The sequence below is a fragment of the Procambarus clarkii genome, chromosome 20, assembly GCF_040958095.1.
Source record: "Procambarus clarkii isolate CNS0578487 chromosome 20, FALCON_Pclarkii_2.0, whole genome shotgun sequence".
NCBI classification, from domain to species: domain Eukaryota; kingdom Metazoa; phylum Arthropoda; class Malacostraca; order Decapoda; family Cambaridae; genus Procambarus; species Procambarus clarkii.
The window spans coordinates 35,119,709-35,136,227 of NC_091169.1; the positions used below are offsets into that span (position 1 = coordinate 35,119,709).

General features: G+C 43.1%; 1 protein-coding gene across 2 annotated transcripts in view; it reads left to right on the forward strand.

The window, feature by feature from the left end:
* The window catches only part of LOC123755315 (uncharacterized), a gene marked incomplete in the record, with an annotated part of 206,253 nt that overhangs the window by 136,621 nt on the left and 53,113 nt on the right, over positions 1-16,519 (forward strand). For both annotated transcript variants that reach the window (XM_069327856.1, XM_069327857.1), the window contains 3 exon segments: positions 3,879-3,956; positions 8,613-8,709; positions 10,518-10,731. In XM_069327856.1, the coding sequence (XP_069183957.1) occupies positions 3,879-3,956; positions 8,613-8,709; positions 10,518-10,731 (389 nt within the window).

The window sequence follows — 16,519 nt, forward strand, 5'->3', positions numbered from 1 at the left end:
GAAGGTCAATAGAAGGCTTGGGAGGTCAATAGAAGGCTTGGGAGGTCAATACTGGGGAAGATGGAGTCAACTAGAAGAATGTGGACGAATAGGTGGAGACGGGATATACAGGAGGTGAAGGGGTGACAGAGGAAAATAGGGGGGTTTGGAGGGCGGGTAATTGGGGGTATGGGACGAGTGAGGGCGAGAAATGAGAGGTGCAAGTAAAGAATATATTGGAAATAGGAGAAGTAGAGTAAATTTAACATTTATGGTGTCTAGTTCTTACAAGAAGTGCCGGACCAACCAGGCTGTGGTGGATATGGAGACTCACACTTTAGACGCCATGGAAATAACCCGATCTCTTAACAAAATCGTCGCATTTTGTACGAAATCTATCAATCCGTTAACAAAATTCAACGTATTAGACACAATTAAAGCACCGTCATATTAACGTTTTCTATAAATCGGATTCGACAGGTTAGGTGGGTTGCTTTTGTTTGTGCGTTTCCAGTTAGGCAAAAAGAGCTGCAATTTTTACGGATGGGGTAAATTGAGTGAAGAGGCTGATGGATCAGCCCAGGACAGGCCGGAACCTGGTCACTTCTCTCACGTGTGAGCGTGGGTTAGTTGTTAGTGAGCCTGCGACACGTTGTTAGTGACCCTGCGACACGTTGTTAGTGACCCTGCGACATGTTAGTAGTTAGTGAGCCTGCGATAGCTCCTCACAGCTCTACATCGTCGCCACCATTTAGGGCCGGAGAAAGCCCTAAAGAATTGCGCAGATTAATTTACAACCAGTAAAATCCGTTCAGTAAAACATCTATATTATTGAGAACACTTACAATCATTAGAAGCATTAAATGGCTGACTTCTCAGGTGCTCAAATGAGAAGTTGATAAACACTTCCAAAGGATACCTGATAACCTAGAGCTGTGATTCATACGTGAGACTGCGAGCAGCTGCGTCTAACAGCTTTGGGCTGATGGCTAACCAGACCAGCAACCAAGCCTGGTCAGAGACCGGGCACCGGGACATTGATCCACGGCAGCACTTGGGGAGGTGCAGCAGGTAGTGGCGTGCAGTTAGTTCCCTAATGATGGCTCTTGGGGTCAACGCCCCCTACCACACTACTTGTATCTGCCCCCCTTTGTCTTCTTCCTGGCCACCAAGTCTCTATATACTACACTGATTACTACAGTTTGAAGTGCTATGAGGTGCTCCTCCACGCGAGGTACTCCTCCATCCGAGGTGCTCCTCCACCCGAGGTGCTCCTCCACCCGAGGTGCTCCTCCTCGCGAGGTGCTCCTCCATCCGAGGTGCTCCTCCACCCGAGGTGCTCCTCCACGCGAGGTACTCCTCCATCCGAGGTGCTCCTCCACCCGAGGTGCTCCTCCTCGCGAGGTGCTCCTCCACGCGAGGTGCTCCTCCACCCGAGGTGCTCCTCCACCCGAGGTGCTCCTCCACCCAAGGTGCTCCTCCACCCGAGGTGCTCCTCCACCCGAGGTGCTCCTCCACCCGAGGTGCTCCTCCACCCGAGGTGCTCCTCCACCCGAGGTTATGATGATGAACAACTTATAGCACATCGGAGCTCGTAATAGGTTTAGTCCACACGAGCATAAACCTCGACAAATCCATAATTATATACACGATCATATGCCGCCATGATCGAAGAGGTGGGTGTGGCTAGGTGTAGCTGCGTGTACCGTGGGTGTGGCCAGGTATAGCTGCGTGTACCGTGGGTGTGACAGCGTGTACTGTGGGTGTGGCCAGGTGTAGCAGCGTGTACCGTGGGTGTGGCCATGTGTGGCAGCGTGTACTGTGGGTGTGGCCAGGTGTAGCTGCGTGTACCGTGGGTGTGGCCAGGTGTAGCTGCGTGTACCGTGGGTGTGGCCAGGTGTGGCAGCGTGTACTGTGGGTGTGGCCAGGTGTGGCAGCGTGTACTGTGGGTGTGGCCAGGTGTAGCTGCTGGTACCGTGGGTGTGGCCAGGTGTAGGTATAACTTTGTTATGTGTGTATTAAAGACGATTCAATAATGTTTACACACAAAATGTCTCGGTGTGAACTCTCTGGCAAATGAATAAATAGAGCCTTAGATAAGTGGCCATTTTTTTATATAGAATATTTATACTGCGAAATTCGAAATGATAAAATTTGGATGTTTGACATATATATAGAACATGTTAAAATCTTGACAAGGTATTTTTGTATATGGCACAGGTATTGATTCCATATATGTCAAACATACAAAGATTTAACATTTCTAATTTTGCAGCATAAATATTATGTATAAATTGACCAATTATCTAACGCTTTATGTATTCATTTGTCAGAAAATTTTCGTCAAATTAATTGCGAGAAAACTTCTAAAAATAAGATTGTAAAATCATTTTTTAACAGAAATATTATGGAATCTCCTTTAATACAAATTACAAAGCCATGTAACATGAATGTGTTTTGTACAATTTGGATACATTTTTAATTGACCAGATATCAAGCAGGTATTGTTTTTCACCTCACGAAAAACATGAGGAAGTGCCCTTTTTTGTTTTATTGCCTATATTTATTCCTTCTCTGAATTGCATTGTTTATACCTCTCATAATGTGCTGATTAACACGAAAGAGCTTTAGTATTTTATTTATTTGTTTATTTCGTAGTTAAAATTGTCATTATATATATATATATATATATATATATATATATATATATATATATATATATATATATATATATATATGTTTCATTGAATATGACCGCATATTCTGTATTTATTATTTTCTGGTTTAGGGCTTCTATCCCTCTAACTATTTTCTTAGCATCAGGGCTTAATTGGAATAGGAGTTCTCCAAAACTCATTTTCGTACTTTTAAGGTGAAGAAAAGAAGTGATTTACTATAGAGTGTATTACACTTATTTGTATAATTTGCACGACGTTTCGAACCTCCATGGTTCATTCTCAAGTGAACAGATCTTACAATACTAGTTGATTTTATACCCGCATTAGGTCAGGTGATAATACAATGAAGGTGAAAAACATGGGGGGATACATAAGGGATAAACATAGGGGCTGCAGAAGGCTTATTGGCCCATACGAGGCATCTCCTATCTAAACACAAAGATTAATCCAGTGTAATTAATCCAGTGCCAATTACACTGGATTAATCTTTGTGTTTAGATAGGAGATGCCTCGTATGGGCCAATAAGCCTTCTGCAGCCCCTATGTTTATCCCTTATGTATCCCCCCATGTTTTTCACCTTCATTGTATTATCACCTGACCTAATGCGGGTATAAAATCAACTAGTATTGTAAGATCTGTTCACTTGAGAATGAACCATGGAGGTTCGAAACGTCGTGCAAATTATACAAATAAGTGTAATACACTCTATAGTAAATCACTTCTTTTCTTCACCTTAAAAGTACGAAAATGAGTTTTGGAGAACTCCTATTCCAATTAAGCCCTGATGCTAAGAAAATAGTTAGAGGGATAGAAGCCCTAAACCAGAAAATAATAAATACAGAATATGCGGTCATATTCAATGAAACATGTTTGAAAGAAAACCTGCTGCCAGTATACACCAATATATATATATATATATATATATATATATATATATATATATATATATATATATATATATATATATATATATATAAATAAATATCATAAATGCAATATGAGATTGTTAGCATTATTAATATCTGACTTTGGTGTTTATATTACATTTTTGGGATTATTGTTATATATTTGAGCCAAAAAATGGCTCTCAAGCACAATCTTCACTACACTACCACCTCCCTTCCACCACACCCCCTACCCCCCTCCCCCCCCCCCCCGTCCACCCCCCTACCAAGCCCCTGGTGTGGTTCACCACTAACGCAGCCTCTGCCTCTCCCCAGCGTGAGCAGCTGAGCTTCGAGGTCAACACCGAGGGCCTCCCGCCAGACACCGCCGCCCTCCTCGACCAGATCAAACAGGTAGGTCTCCAGACGTCTTCTCACCTCTCTGTCTCCCTCACACTCGACAACATGTTGTCAAAACACATTTTGGATACTTGGCTAAGATTCCTGGTAGTATATCATTATGAATGAAGCACTTACACATTTCTTGGACTTGGTGTAGCGACCTCACGACTAGAAATAGCCCTCGTGTTTGTGAACCACTAAGACCAGTTTGTGTTCGAAACGTCTCGTGGGCTCACTCGGCTACCCGAAACCTTTATCGCATTTACATTTAAAACTGTTGAATTACTTCCAAGCAGAACGTATCTATTGTATTTAGGCCAGTTTACAACTCTTAGTTGTAAGAACCTTACAGAACACTTGAGGAAGTGTTAAGTCTGCAGACACAAACAGTGCTCTCTTCTGGCATGTTAAGGCCTAACCAACAAGCCTGGCCTCGGGCCGGGCTTGTTGGTTACAAATTTGAATTGTTGCCGCCAGAGGCGGCTAGTTTATTGTGCACCCCATACTCATCCTGCGAGCGGTAGCGCAAACATCATTACAGAGGGCACAAAAGGTCTTTATCAGACCTCAACGGAGATTATTACATAAACAATTTCATCTATCCTTCACACGTTATAATTACAATGTCAGCTAGTTATAGAGAATGTTCTATTTCAAGAGCTATATATTAACAGTAAGTCAATATACATACATGGTAGGTCTTATAGCTAATACATAATTACAAGAACTCCCAGAACCCCATCAAGCAGGTACCAAGCAAGCAGGCATCCTAGAGATTGGTCTTCTTCTAAAATAATGTTTCCTGCCTTTACTCTTCACAGACGCCGTCTTGTCGAATCGGCTGTGATACACAACCTTCTCAACATGAACCTGAGTCCTGGCTTTGTTGCTGTTGACTCTTCCCCTTCACAGTACATACTTAAATGATCCAACCTTTTTAATAAACGTGACCTGACTTAAGTCTACCTCCTTTCTCTTATCTTCTTCTCTTACCCCCTTTTATTTTTCTTACCTCCTTTTATTTTTCTTACCTCCTTTTATTTTTCTTACCCCCTTTTATTTTTCTTACCTTTCCTCGTACATTTCTCTTACCTTCATCCTACTTTCATCTTTCACCTTACTCACTTTCTTCTCTTTCCTGCTCCTCACCTCACTCTCTTTCGTTATTTATTTGCTTCCTCTTTTATCACACTTACGGGGTGATAAAATTCATGCCAATCACGATTGCTTCAAACCACTTGGAACGGAGACGAAATATGTTTCATAGTATTTTCATAGTGGGATTTTTTTTCCAATTTCACATTTTTTCTTAATTGGGAAAAAATTTTGTGTTTCTGTTGGAAGCCAACAGGAAAGTTGGGTTGCAAATCTGTGCACAACAAACATAACAGTCTGCGGTGAAAGTTATGGCGGGAAATATAATATAAATCCGAGGACATTTATGGGCCTCCAGGAGCACTATTAGAGATCATCACAAGTCCTCGACTTTTCAAACTTGTAATGGCTAATATAAGATATGTCGCCGGAACAAAGGTGGAAGCTTTCAAGAGGGAACCTAATAAGCTTTTGGTGGAATTACTAATTCAGCCTGGCTGTGATGGCTGTGTAGGTCTGTAGGCTGCGGAGACCACCAGGGGTGCTGAGCAAGCAATCACCAGGGGTGCTTACTCCCAGGGCAGGCTACGGCAGTATATTAGACACCCTGCACTGTTCCAGTGACATTACGGGCTCACCATAGCCCGTGCTACATGGACATTTCGTTGTGAGTAGCTAAATCTAAAACAACAACAACAACAACATTTCATTGTCTTTCTGTTCTATTATTACATCGAGGCGCCAATGGAGATATTTATGTATCAGTTATTTCATATATATATTCCTTATATATAGCAGCATCAACGGGAACAACCGTGGATATCTTCAAGAGAAAACTAGATAGTTTTCTCCAAGGAGTGCCGGACCAACCAGACTGTGGTGGGTATGTGGGCCTGCGGGCCACTCCAAGCAACAGCCTGTTGGACCAAGCTCCCACAAGTCAAGCCTGGCCTCGGGCCGGGCTTGGGGAGTAGAACAACTCCCAGAACCCCATCAAGCAGGTAACCGTAACATCAGTCGAAATAGCAGGAGGAGGAGGGGCGGGTCCGCCGCTTGGGGAAGCAGACGTCCGGCAACACAGTTAATTTTTCACATACTAAGGGAGACCACGTGGCGTCCAAGACCCTATGTGGCTCGCTCTCTTCTTTGGTGTTGTCGTGTATTCCTACCAGCGCCAGGTACATATATGGAGGAATGCTGTGTGTGATATGTGCACAGTATGTATATATGTACTTATAAGTACATACATATTTCACCAGCATATATGACATCAAATGAGACTTCAACCTTGTCTTGAAGGTTAAGAAATAGTTTAAAAATGTATATTAAAATAAGTACAGGGTGGAGGTCAGGGCCAGGCTGTGAAGTCAGGAACATGCTGTGGGGTCAAGGTTGGACTGTGGGGTCAAGGTCTACAAGGCTGTGAGGTCAGGTTCAGAGGTCAGGCTGTGAGATTAATCTCACGAATTATCAGCTTGATAGTTAATATTTCACGATTTTAGTTAGTAGTACAGATTTGTATACACATGGGTGACATGATTCCGACATTAAAGATTCCAAGAAGCAATGCCAAAGTGATCAGAACCGGAATACTTAGCATGCTGGACGGAAGGACAAGGGTAGAAACCGGAACCTCAGATAGGATCATACCTGGAACATACCTGGAGAGGGTTCTGCGAGTTCTTCTACTCCCCGAGCCCGGCCTGAGGCCAGACTCAACTTGTGATAACTTGAACAAATCCACAAGGGCCGTGACGAAGATTCGAACCTACGTCCGAGAGATTCCCAGACGCTGCCTTAATCGACTGAGCTACGACATGGTATAAGAATTGCAACCAGAAATTCTACTGAATTTTTACTGTTGTGATAACTTGGTCCAACAGGCTGTTGCTTGGAGCGGCCCACAGGCCCACATATTCACCAAAGCCTGGTTGGTCCGGCACTTATTGCAAAGACTTATCTAATTGCTTCTTGAAGACAGCCACCTTTGCCCCAGCAATATTTGCAATACTTGCTGGGAGTCGTTGGGGAGAGGTAGAGGCAGGAGGGAGGTGAGGTATACAGGGTACAGCAGAAGTTGTATAAACTATACAACTTCATGTATAGTTGCATGTGTAGGTGTGAGAAGCAAGCCGATCGAGACTCGTTGGAACAGGCAGTCGGAAATGAGGGGCCCAGTAGGTGAAGACTTGCTAGGTAAGAACGAACACACACACACACACACAAACACACACACACACACACACACACACACACACACACACACACACACACACACACACACACACACACACACACACACCCTAGTATGGGTGAAGAACTACCTAACAGGAAGGAGCCAGAGGGTAATGGTAAGGGGCGAAAAGTCGGACTGGCGAACAGTAACAAGTGGAGTACCTCAAGGATCGGTGCTGGGACCAATCCTCTTTCTAATTTACGTAAATGATATGTTTACAGGAGTGGAATCATACATGTCAATGTTTGCAGATGACGCAAAATTAATGAGAAGAGTTGTGACAGACGAGGATTGTAGGATCCTCCAAGAGGACTTAAACAGGCTGCAGAGATGGTCAGGGAAATGGCTACTGGAGTTTAACACCAGTAAATGTAAAGTTATGGAAATGGGATCAGGTGACAGGAGACCAAAGGGACAGTACACAATGAGGGGGAACAGCCTACCTGTAACGATTCGAGAAAGAGACCTGGGAGTGGATGTGACACCTAATCTAACTCCTGAGGCACATATAAATAGGATAACGACAGCAGCGTACTCTACACTGGCGAAAATTAGAACTTCATTCAGAAACCTAAATGAGGAAGCTTTTAGGGCGCTTTACACTGCCTACGTGAGACCCGTCTTAGAGTATGCCGCGCCATCATGGAGCCCCCACCTGAAGAAACACATAAAGAAACTGGAGAAGGTTCAGAGGTTTGCGACGAGGCTTGTCCCAGAGCTACGAGGGATGGGATATGAAGAGCGGCTGAAGGAACTGAACCTTACGACACTAGAGAAAAGAAGGGAGAGAGGAGATATGATAGGGACATATAAAATACTCAGGGGAATTGACAAAGTGGAAATAGATGAAATGTTCACACGTAATAATAACAGAACGAGGGGACATGGGTGGAAACTGGAAACTCAGATGAGTCACAGAGATGTTAGGAAGTTTTCTTTTAGCGTGAGAGTAGTAGAAAAATGGAATGCACTTGGGGAACAGGTTGTGGAAGCAAATACTATTCCTACTTTTAAAACTAGGTATGATAGGGAAATGGGACAGGAGTCATTGCTGTAAACAACCGATAGCTAGAAAGGCGGGATCCAAGAGTCAATGCTCGATCCTGCAAGCACATATAGGTGAGTACATATAGATGAGTACACACACACACCATTTAAATAACCTGTTTTTCATTTGTTTTTATATTACAATTTATATTGTTCCAGTTGATATATTGTAGCAACCAATATCTGTTGATGACTTACTGTAGGTGACTATTTGTCCACTGAACACTAATTGTAGATTTGTAGATAAGCAGAGATGTGTTGACCACTAAGATGGGACGTACGTCTTACAGGTAGCGGAGGATGTGCTCTACCACTGGAAGACCTTCCCGCTCCACCTGCCTCCACCTGTCGCAGTCCACCACGACCCGACCTCCACCACCTCTTCAGGTACGTCCTCTCCTCCTCCCCCCGATGCTCAAGTCATTCACAAGACGATTCGTGAAAGCTTGTAGTCTTTCAGGCAAACCGCATGTATTGTAGAATGATGTATTTGGTTAAATGAACAAATCCACAAGGGCCGTGATGAGGGTTAGGCTGGGTTAGGTGAAGTTAGTTTGGGTTAGAATAGGTTTGTTGGGGGTAAGGGGTTGGGCTATTTGGTGCTATGAGTCTGAAGATTAGGTTTGAAGTTTGTGTTAAAGGGGGAGGGGAGAGGGAGTTAAGAAAATGTTTTAAGTGATATATATACTGGGGCGAGAGAGCTGGGATGCCACCCTTGACTCTCCTAATGACGGTCTTTACATGTCTTAAGATGTTTTTAAGTCTCTAAAATCTATAAGAGAGAGAGCTTAATATTTACAGTATAAACATATGTATAAAGAAGAATAAACATACATAGAAGATTGTATGTTTTGTGTCCAAGGCTGGACGGCAGACGCTTGCTGATATATGGACAGCCTTGTATATCAGGGTTCGAGGCCAGACGGGGAAGAAGGAGGGGGGGGGGGGCAGAGAAAAAGGGGGAACAAGGGGAGGGTGGCTAGAAGGGAGGGGGGGGGAGAATTTGGGAGACGAGAGGGAAGTGGGAGAGGCAGGAGAGACAGGGTTGCTCCGTAGCTCTTCTGTCTTCCAGTGTCGTGAGGTGCATCTCACGCAGCCTTTCCTCGTAACTCGTGCCTCTTAGTTCTGGGACTAGTCTAGTGGCATATCTCTGAACTTTTTGCAGCTTTGTCTTGTGCTTGACAAGGTACGGGCGTCATGCTAGGGCCGCATACTCCAGGATTGGTCTTACATATGCTGTGTACAAGGTTCTGAAGGATTCCTTACACAGGTTCCTGAAGGCTGTTCTGATGTTAGCCAGCCATGCATAACCCAGTGATGTAATTCTTTTGATGTGGGCTTCAGGAGACAGGTTTGGTGTGATTTCAACTCCTAGATCTTTCTCTCAGTCCGTTTAATGAAGGACTTCATTTATCCTGTATCTGGCCTCTTGTTTCCACCGCCTAGTTTCATCTCCTTACATTTACTTGGGTTGAACTTTAGTAGCCATTTGTTGGACCATTCATTCAGTCTGTCTAGGTCATCTTGTGTGTGTGGATGTGCGTGCGCGCGCGCCTCTATTTCTCAGTGTCAAGAAGTACACTCTTGCAAAATGTTTTCTCCACCGTAAACTACAACTTTCACACTCTGTAGCTCCTGGCTGGCGGCGCTCTCTCTGTCTCTGTCTTTCTGTGTCTGTCTCTTTCTCTCCCTCTCTTTTATATAATATATAAATATATATATATATACCTTGGGGGCCCATTCAAGTCTTGTCATATATATATAGAGCTAAAAAGTTATAAATAGCTATATAACTTGGCTAAAAGTAAGATACGCGCCGGGAAAAAAGGTAGACAAATGAGGGGGTGGAAGATACGGAGGAGGTGAGAATGGACCTACAACAAACTAAGGGAAATGAATAGGTTGTGGATGTAACTAGATGAATAGAAGAGGTGGAGAGATCAGAAGAGATGAACCAGTTAATGATGGGATAGACAAAACCTTCACAGCAGTGGTTAGAGGTACAGTGAGAAGGAAACTGAAATACAGGCAGGCGTGCGGGCTTCGGGCTTCAAGCGTGCAGGCTAAGAGCTTGTTGGCTTCCAGCGCGCGGGCTTCCAGTTCCAGGCACGGTCTTTTGCCGTGGAAATGAATAGGAGAAAAGAGTTTTCCTAAACTCCATCACAAATAAATTTGACTTCATACTTCTCTTGCAGGAAACTTCGGCGTAGTTGGCGTAGGAAATGGAGGCGCCGGGTTGGGCACCGGCGGCAGCAGCGCCGCAGGCGGCGGAGGGCGCGCCAAGCCGCTGGCGCTGCGAGAGGTGTTCGTGGTGCCATCCTTCGACGAGCTCGACGCCGTCGCCGTCGACTCCAAGGGCGACCCCCGACGACTCTCCAACCACCACCTCCACTCCATTCGCGAGAAGGGGTGAGTAGTCAGGCACGAGGGAGAGGTGCAGGGAGGGAGGGAGAGGTAAAGGCAGGGAGGGAGAGGTACAGGAAGGGAGGGAGAGGTACAGGCAGGGAGGGAGAGGTACAGGCAGGGAGGGAGAGGTACAGGCAGGGAGGGAGAGGTGCAGGCAGGGAGGGAGAGGTACAGGCAGGGAGGGAGAGGTACAGGCAGGGAGGGAGAGGTACAGGCACGAGGGAGAGGTACAGGCAGGGAGGGAGAGGTGCAGGCAGGGAGGGAGAGGTACAGGCAGGGAGGGAGAGGTACAGGCAGGGAGGGAGAGGTACAGGCAGGGAGGGAGAGGTACAGGCAGGGAGGGAGAGGTGCAGGGAGGGAGAGAGAGGTACAGGGAGGCAGGGAGAGGAGCAGATGGACAGTGGAGTGAAGAAGGCGAGTAAGAGGGTAGATATACTATATTTGAGATCGGAAGGATGGAAATCAGCAAGATATAGGAAGGGTCAAGGCTGGAAAGAGGAAGAGAAGTGAAGATAGTAGTGGAATTATAAGGAATATTAGAGAAAGAAGAATAAGATTTGGGAAATAATAATGGAGGAACTACGATAATGAGTCAAGATGTAACGAAAACGAGGGAAGATGAAATATGAGAGTTAGGAGTTTGTGAGTGTATGTGAGGGAGGAAGACTTACCATTAGGTGATGAGGCAGAAGAGATCATGGGACAGAAGGATGGGGTAGGGATATCTCCCCACCCATCACGACCTTCGAGTATAAACGTACTAGATGTATGAGGAAGGCCCAGGTACTTGAGACGTCGGGGATCGAACCCTGACTGTAAGAAGCGCCCACTGTGGTGTTGGGTGTGGCCAGACTTTCATATGCTACCATTTTATTGGATGATTTATATACAAGAAGATACATTGGGTTGAGAGAGTACATAACATTGGGGGTTCTAAAGTTACCAAAGGCTTGGTGCCTTTGGATTAGTACTCAAATACAAAATGATATTGAACTTTAGCTAAAAATGTAGTTTATATACAGCTTATGTATATTTTATACACAGCTTATGTATATTTTATAAAATGGGCATACATATTATACAACTTGTATAATACTTTATATACACCATGATTCAGGCAACATATTAGGATGATGCCTGCTGGGCATTTTGTTATGCTGAGTGAGAGTTTTAAATTCATTGTAAATTACAATATTTATCCATTAAGTTGCAAAATATATGAATATTATATATATTTTGTGGTGTCTCTATAACGTTGCAACTGTGACCTTGAGATTATACATTTAATAAGTGAAACTATTTCATGGTATATCTTATCTAAAACACATTGTGCTGTAATATGTATATTAACCATAAAAATCTATAATAAATATGTAATTGTAGCGCCAAAAATAATGGTAAATGATTATTTATTTGATATAAATCGTACGCATATGCTTATGTATGCTTCTATATAATCCATGACCTAGGCCTGGTAATAAAAATATTGATACGAATGATGATACTAACATTAGGCCTATAATAATATGAAATTAACAATAACTAGGCCTATAATAATAATAATAATAATAATAATTAGTATTGGTAATGTCTTCTCACAGACATTACATAGGATAATATATAGGATATACAGACATATACATATACATGTAGCCATATACATAGGATAAAAACTCACACTTGTGTATATGTGAAATTTATGTAAGGAATTTACACCAAGTCTTTCGCACTCTCCTGAGTGCTTTGTCAAGGTCTGAGTGTGTGGTTAGGACCAGACTTACATCTCAACGTTTAATGAGGCTGTTATCCGTTGTTGTTTTTATGTTCAGCTACTCGGAACAAGAAGTTGGAAGTAGCACGGGCTATGGTGAGCCCGTAGTGGACTTACCTGGCTCAGGAGCGGGGGGGGCTGTATGTGTTCTTCTGGAATATAGAACTAGAACCCTTCTAGTTCTAATATGATTACTTTTATAGATTATTTCACATTTTGTCAAATCAATATTGTGATCCTTTTATCATTGTAATTCAGTGAAGCACCGTGTACTCACCAGTCTTTATCTAAGAGGTTATAGGATTCGTCTTATCTAGAAGCTGAACTTAAATATGTTGAACAAACCTTCACTTTTTTGGGTAAATATGAATTTAAATATGTTGAACTTAAATATATATGAATGAAAAATATGTTGAACTTAAATATATATGAATGAAAAATATGTTGACCAACTTAAATACTTACATAAGAGTTGCGTTTATTTAGGTTACCCCTCGAGAGTTCATTGAAAACGCGCACAGTAAAGCTACATAGAGACGCCCTTGGAATCCTGATAAGAAAATAGTTTAGAAATTGCCCAATGACCCTCTTTTTTAAGTAAACTGACCCTTGACGTAGTGGATACAAGACAATAAAATCGTTTTCAGTTACCCAAAAGCAATTAGGATAAGTGTTAGTAAGAAGAGAGCAGGAGAGGATAGTAATCTAGGAGGCGTTTATGTATTACCTTGTAGAGAGTGTTATGAAGTCTTATGGGGAAAGGGGGATTCAATTTCTGTCTTTATTATGCACCAAATACCCATCCCGTGGGCGGTGGTGGAAAGGGTTACAGAGGCACATAATGGGTTCAGGAACTGAGCCCAATAGTTCGTTTAGCTAAGCAAGTGACAATCTTTTGACGCTAGTTGCACAGTTGTTAATGTTACATACACATGTATATATATACATATACATAAATACAATCATTTATACTAAAACATATACATGTCAATAATCTTTTTATATCACAAGTGATTCCACAAGAGGCTCACAACAGTCCCTATACAAGGCACTTTACATCTATGGTGAGTCACACAGTTACTAGTCTTGCTCCACACCCACCCAACTGGGCGACAGCTTTACAGTCATGTGCAGGCTGCACCTACAGTATGCAAATTTTGGATACTTCGCTAAGATTCCTATCAGTACTTCATTATGACGGAAGTACTTACACATTTCTTGGACACCATTGATGGTGTTATCTCTGAATTCCGCGATTTTTTCACATTCCATTATATAATGACACAAAGTATGCGAATAGTTCTGCTGACAGAGTTTACATTTAGTCAAATCTACATCAGCAGATGTTACAAACTCCCAGAGGTACTTGTAGCCGAGCCTAAGCCTAGCAGTGGTAACATCTAGAAGTCTGCTAACCTTATTGGATGACCCATAGACGTGCGGTACTTCCTGCATAATAGAATGATGATAGATGGCGTAACTGGTGTGATTTTCACTTTGCCTCAAGTCTACGAGATTTTGTTGATGTTCCCGGAATATTACTGCCCTCAGGCTGCTCAAAGGCAGTCCAAGATGGTAATCAATTCCGGGAAACAGATCATACACTCAAGATCAGAATTGAAGAACAAAAGAAAGCATGTACAATTGTCGTTGGTAACAGTGATGTAGCTGACCAGAGTTGGGAAAAGGATTACAATATTGATTTTAAGAAATGTGAAATAATCTATAAAATTAATAATATTAGAACTAGAAGGGGTAGTGGAAGGGGTTCTAAGAAATACTGTGAATACTTTCGCAGGCAACAAAAGCTTTGCTTCGGAGAATAGCTTTACTAGGAAATTGATTCTGAGTGAATTATAATTAGAACTCAATAAGTGGATGAATGAAAGCAGTCCCATTAGCAGATAAGTCACAATAACGTGGCTGAAAAATGTTGACCAAACCACACACTAGAAAGTGAAGAAACGACAACGTTTCGGTCCAGCCTGGACCATTATCCAGGACGGACCGAAACGTCGTCGTCCCTTCACTTTCTAGCGTGTGATTTGGTCAACAGTGCCATTAGCCGCGTTCCTTGGAGGTATGGAGAGGGTTACGAGGGCTAGCATCCAAGTTGTTGAGTGTTGTTTAAGATTCACTACTTGGAACAAAAAGTTCCAAGTAGCACGGGCTATGGTGAGCCCGTAGAGGACTTAACACAGGAGCGGGGCTGTAACTTGCTTTATACCACCCCAGATGAACACCTCTATTATTAATAACAACTCCGGTTGCCAGAATAACAGGAAAGGACACATGACCATATTTCCGTAGAAGACATTTAAGAGGTATATCGCCAGTTGGGAGTATAGGTGACCTGGTCAAGAAGAATAAGAAGACTGGACCCAGGCTAGTGTTACGGGCTCACCATACCCCGTGCTACATGGACATTTCGTTCTGAGTAGCTAAATCTAAAACTAACAACAACAGCAAATAATAGCAGGCAGTTACAGCCCCGCTCCTGTGCCAGGTAAGTCTATTACGGGCTCACCATAGCCCGTGCTGCTTGGAAATTTTGTTCCGAGTAGCTGAATCTAAACCAACAACAACAACGGATAACAGCCTCATTAGACGTTGAGATGTAAGTCTGGTCCTAACCACACACTCAGACCTTGACAAAGCACTCAGGAGAGTGCGAAAGACTTCGTGTAAATTCCTTACATAAATTTCACAATTACACAAGTGTGAGTTTTTATGCTAAAGAATAATAATAGAAGTAATATCAACAATAACTGTGAAGTATGACAATGACTGACGCAGATGACAGGCAAGCAGCTGGACGAAGTGTTTAAGTAAGAAAAATTACCCTAAGTGGCCCATTTGCTGTCACTTAGAAACAGCTGTTATGGTTGTATATATCCGCAAATGGCATTAACAACCCCTAAATAAGAAGCCCCAGCCTGCGAGACGTGAGAGAACAGCCAAGTAACAGTTGCTGGCACTCTCAGGTGCTCAGGTGTTCACTAGAACACCTGAGTTGCCCACAACACCTGTTGAGGTGGTGCGGTGAAGCAGGCTGTGCTCTAGTACATGTATGCTCCAAGGTCACGACATAGTGGGGCGAGATTCACGAAGCAGTTACGCAAGCACTTACGAACCTGTCCATCTTTTCTCAATCTTTGGCGGCTTTGTTTCCAGTTATTAAACAGTTAATGAGCTCCGAAGCACCAGGAGGCTGTTTATAACAATAACAACAGTTGACTGGGAAGTTTTCATGCTTGCAAACTGTTTAATAAATGTAACCAAAGCCGTCAAAGATTGAGGAACGATGTACATGTTCGTAAGTACTTGCGTAACTGCTTCGTGAATTTGGCCCCTGGTGCACCCTACCAGAGTGCACTTGGCTAGGGTAAATGTGCACAATGAACAATATTGTTTATTGTGCACATTTAAGGTCAGCGTTAAACTCCCAACTGTATAAAATCCATAACACTTTTTAAGAAACATTTCTCAGATTATTGTCCTGTGTATATAAGCCTCGCATTGTATTATTTATGTGTTGGTAAAATACTTGAGCCGTGTTTCAGGTGAAGGTGATGGCTCTGTGAACAAACATTGACTGAAACACTGATCAATGATCAACATTACCATGATGGTTCAATGGGTTGTGTGTGTGTCTGGGCCGTCCACGGACGGGGGTTCGATCCCATCTTACAGCTTCGATATTTAATCATACAATACTGGAATCGTTTACTTTCATGCAACAGATATTTTTAATACAATGGCAGTATGGGTACAGAGTGCTCGTCTCTGCCGTAAGATGTGTGCGTGCGTGCTTGCTGAGGTGTCATTAGTGGGACTGAATTCCAGCTGTTGGTTCCCAGCCCCTTAACCATTGGTTGTCTGGTATTTTCACACACATTAACCCGCGTGTGTTTTGTTTACATTTGATCATTAACCCGCGGGTGTTTTGTTTACATTTGATCATTAACCCGCGCGTGTTTTGTTTACATTTGATCATTAACCCGCGTGTGTTTTGTTTAC